Below are 4054 nucleotides of genomic sequence, written 5' to 3' on the forward strand. Positions count from 1 at the left end.
GAGGGACTTTTTCCAAGGGCATGGAGTGATGGGATGAAGGAGAATGGCTTCAAACTGGAAAAGTGGAGATTTAGATGAGATATGAGGAAGAAATTCTTTGCTGTGCGGGTGGTGAGCCCCTGGGGCAGGTTGCCCCGAGAAGCTGTGGCTGCCCCATCCCTGGAGGTGTTCAAGGCCAGGTTGGACGGGGCTTGGAGCAACCTGGGCTGGGGGGAGGTGGCCCTGCCCAGGGCAGGGCGGTGGAACCAGATGGTCTTCAAGGTCCCTTCCAACCCAAACCATTCCATGACTCCATGGGGATCGTTGGCGTGTAGTCACGTCCCGGCGCAGCCCAAGTCCCCGCGGGACATCTCTCTCCGCGTTTCCGCGGGTTTGAGGTCGGTCGGGAGCGAGAGCGGATTCGCAGATGTGGTTTTTAATCGGGAAAAGAAGTTGTTGAATAAATTCCAGCGCCGGCAGAGCTTTCCCGTAGCAAGCGCGTCTTCGCCGCTCTCTCCCAACCCTCTCTGCTGGGAAAACAACGCTGCCGTGGCTTTCTGCAACATCCTTAAGCTTCCCCCTCCCCCCAAAAAAATCCTTCCAAAATCCCAGGGGAAGGAAAAGAGGAAGCAAAGACAAGGATTTTTCGCAATTTGGACGCTTACGGGCCGGTGGCACCACCGCCGCGATTTCCCCCGGCGCGAAAACGGCGGCAAAGAACGGGAATCCTCTCGCTTCATCGAGACCATTTCTGCCCTCCAGCGAGAACGCGGACGAACCCAAAATCCTGTTTTCTCCGAAATAAGCTCGGCAAAGAGGTCAGCGAGTTTGGCATCTGGTCCTCGGTGGCGGTGGCGGCTTTTAAGAATAAACCCAACTCTATTCGAAGACGACGGATCCGAATTAGAATTCGAATTCGGATTCGAATTAGAATTCAAATTTGGATAAACCCAATTCTATTCGAAGACGACGGATAAACACCGTCTAATAAAACTCCTCTAAATAAACTCCTCTTCACGTCCCGACTGCTTTTGAGCTACTAATTAAGAGTTTAAAAGTCCCTCGCTCTCCTAACGGCGGAAAAATCCCTAATTTTTAACACGCGGCTGTACTGGAAGATGCTTTGTGGAAGGCGGGCTTGTCGTCGGCGCGCTCCGCGAACCGCCCGAGAGTTTAGAGAATTCTGCGTATTTTAGGAGGGATTTTTTTTTGGGGGGGGAAAAGAAACCAAACAACCCCCATAAAACTTCGCAAGGTCCCATCGATCAAATCTACTCCATCTTTCGTGCCGAAACCCGGAGGAGAAGACAGAGTTTTCAGTTTTAAAAGGAATTTTTTCAGCTTTTAGAGGAAGTTTTCAGCTTTTAGAGGAAGTTTTCAGCTTTTAGAGGAAGTTTTCAGCTTTTAGAGGAAGTTTTCAGCTTTTAGAGGAAGTTTTCAGCTTTTAGAGGAAGTTTTCAGCTTTTAGAGGAAGTTTTCAGCTTTTAGAGGAAGTTTTCAGCTTTTAGAGGAATTTTTCAGTTTTAAAAGGAATTATTTCAGCTTTTAGAGGAATTTTTCAGCTTTTAGAGGAATTTTTAGCTTTTAGAGGAATTTTTCAGTTTTAAAAGGAATTATTTCAGCTTTTAGAGGAATTTTTCCAGCTGTTAGAGGAATTTTTCAGTTTTAAAAGGAATTTTTCCAGCTGTTAGAGGAACTTTTCCAGCTGTTAGAGGAACTTTTCCGTTTAAAAGGAATTATTTCAGCTTTTAGAGGGATTTTTCCAGCTGTTAGAGGAATTTTTCAGTTTTAAAAGGAATTTTTCCAGCTGTTAGAGGAACTTTTCCGTTTAAAAGGAATTATTTCAGCTTTTAGAGGGATTTTTCAGCTTTTAGAGGGATTTTTCCAGCTGTTAGAGGGATTTTTCCAGCTGTTAGAGGAATTTTTTCAGCTGTTAGAGGAATTTTTTCAGCTTTTAGAGGATTTTTTCAGCTGTTGGAGGAATTTTTTCAGCTGTTGGAGGAACTTTTCAGCTGTTGGAGGAATTCTTTTAGCTTTTAGAGGGGCTTTTCAGCTTTAAAAGGAATTATTTCAGCTTTTAGAGGAATTCTTTAGCTTTTAGAGGATTTTTTTAGCTGTTAGAGGAATTTTTCCAGCCTTGAGAGGAATTTTTTCGCTTTTAGAGGAATTTTTTCAGCTGTAGAGGAATTCTTTAGCTTTTAGAGGAATTCTTTCAGCTTTTAGAGGGATTTTTCAGCTGTTAGAGGGATTCTTTAGCTTTTACAGGAATTTTTTCAGCTTTTAGAAGATTTTTCAGCTGTTAGAGGGATTCTTTAGCTTTTAGAGGATTTTTTTCAGCTTTTAGAGGATTTTTTTCAGCTTTTAGAGGAATTCTTTCAGCTTTTAGAGGAATTTTTTGGCGTTTATTTGCAGTCCAAAGCCCGCGTTGCGTCGCTAACCCCACGACGCGCAGCGCCGAGGACTCCCCACCTTCCAGAACCTCCTTTTCCAGCGTAGGAAATACCGGATTGACTCGGGATGACCCCACAAATTAAAGAAACGAAAAAAAGAAAGCGGGTAAATCCACCACGCCGCCTTTCGTTTTCCGAAACGCTCCGTGTTACCGCGTCCCTCTTCTCCCTCCTCCTTTCCTCCACTCATCTTTTTTTTTTTTTTTTCCAAAAGGGACAAACTTCAGGCAGGTGGAAAAGAGAAAAAAAACAAAAAAACCCCCAGATTATGAAGAGATGCGGGAGTTTGGTCGGCTCTCACGATCCCCGCGGCGGATTTTATCCGCGTTTTGAGGCTCCTTTTGTTCGCCAAACGCGGAAGACGGGGAGAGACGGGGCCGCAAAACTTCTCGGCGCTTCTCAGGGAACGGGAGTCACGCGTAGCGCGGGTTCAACCGCGCGTATTTATAATTACCATCACCGCGTATTTATAATTACAATCAGAAGTCGGGAATATCCTCCCCTCCCGCGCCGCATCCATCCCCGGGGGGAGGGAAACACATTCCCCCCTCGTAAATCACTTACTGCGCGTCTTCCGACGATTCCTGCTTTATCTTTAACGTTCTTTTCGTGGGAGGCATTTCATCTGAAAGGTAAAATTCCAACACATAATTATATTTGAGATATAGTGTTCCTGAAGCTTTTTTTTTTTTTTTCTTCTTGTTTTAAAATAAAGGCTGAAATTAAATAAAAAGAAAAATAAATCAGTGCTGCTCCCTGAGCCGGGCAGTTCATCAGAGCTCCGCACAAAGTCCGAAATCCTCCCTAATGGAATCGTATTTTTATTCCTTGGAAGAGATGTCGTCAGTTAAGATCCGAATCTACGTCTGCGAGCGCAAAGTGTGGGAATAGACGTAAAACTGCTCAGAGGAGCGGGTGTTTTCTACCAGGAAGGTGGGACCTTTGCTCTCTCTGACAAACTTCAACGAGCCACAGGCAACGACCGAATCTCCAAATTAATTGATGTATCGATTCTTACGCAGAGACGCCAATAATTCGGGCAAGGAAAGCAGGTGGAGGATGTTTGGTTTAGGTCTCGCTCTTATTTTCTATTTTAAAAAAGCATAGAATGGTTTGGGTTGGAAGGGACCTTAAAGATCATCGAGTTCCAACCCCCTTGTCCTGGGCAGGGACACCTCCCACCAGCCCAGGTGAAGGTCCCCCAGCTGGATAGAAGCGTATTTATACCACCGAAAGGGGAAAAAAAATATCTCCCACGAGGGGAAGGGAAACCCAGCAGCAGAAGGAGAGACAGGGAACGGTGTTGCCACCTCCTCCTGCTCCGCCGTTTCTGGCCACACGGTCCTGCACACCTCCAGCCACGCTCCTCAAACCTCAAGTCCTCATCCTAAAATGCTTCGGGAACCACGGTTTGCTTTAGATGACGAACCGGAGCCAATTCTTTCCCCTTTTCTCCACCAGGAGGTGAGGTGTTTAGCATCACTGTGTCCGAAACGTGAAAGTTGGCACTTTCCGCTCCGGTGAGACCCCACCTGGAATATTGTGTCCAGCTCGGGGGGTGCCAAAATCAGAAGGATATGGAGCTGTTGGAGCGGGGACGGAGGAGGCCCCGGAGATGCTGGGAG

The 4054-nt window shown here is 46.2% G+C and overlaps 1 protein-coding gene across 1 annotated transcript in view; it reads right to left on the minus strand.

The window, feature by feature from the left end:
- Positions 1-4054, minus strand: part of MSANTD2 (Myb/SANT-like DNA-binding domain containing 2) — a 20507-nt gene that overhangs the window by 14995 nt on the left and 1458 nt on the right. Inside the window, 1 exon segment of the mRNA XM_009885358.1 lies at positions 2994-3054. Within this exon segment, the coding sequence (XP_009883660.1) occupies positions 2994-3054 (61 nt within the window).

Source organism: Charadrius vociferus, unplaced genomic scaffold (genome assembly GCF_000708025.1).
Source record: "Charadrius vociferus isolate BGI_N301 unplaced genomic scaffold, ASM70802v2 scaffold1755, whole genome shotgun sequence".
NCBI classification, from domain to species: domain Eukaryota; kingdom Metazoa; phylum Chordata; class Aves; order Charadriiformes; family Charadriidae; genus Charadrius; species Charadrius vociferus.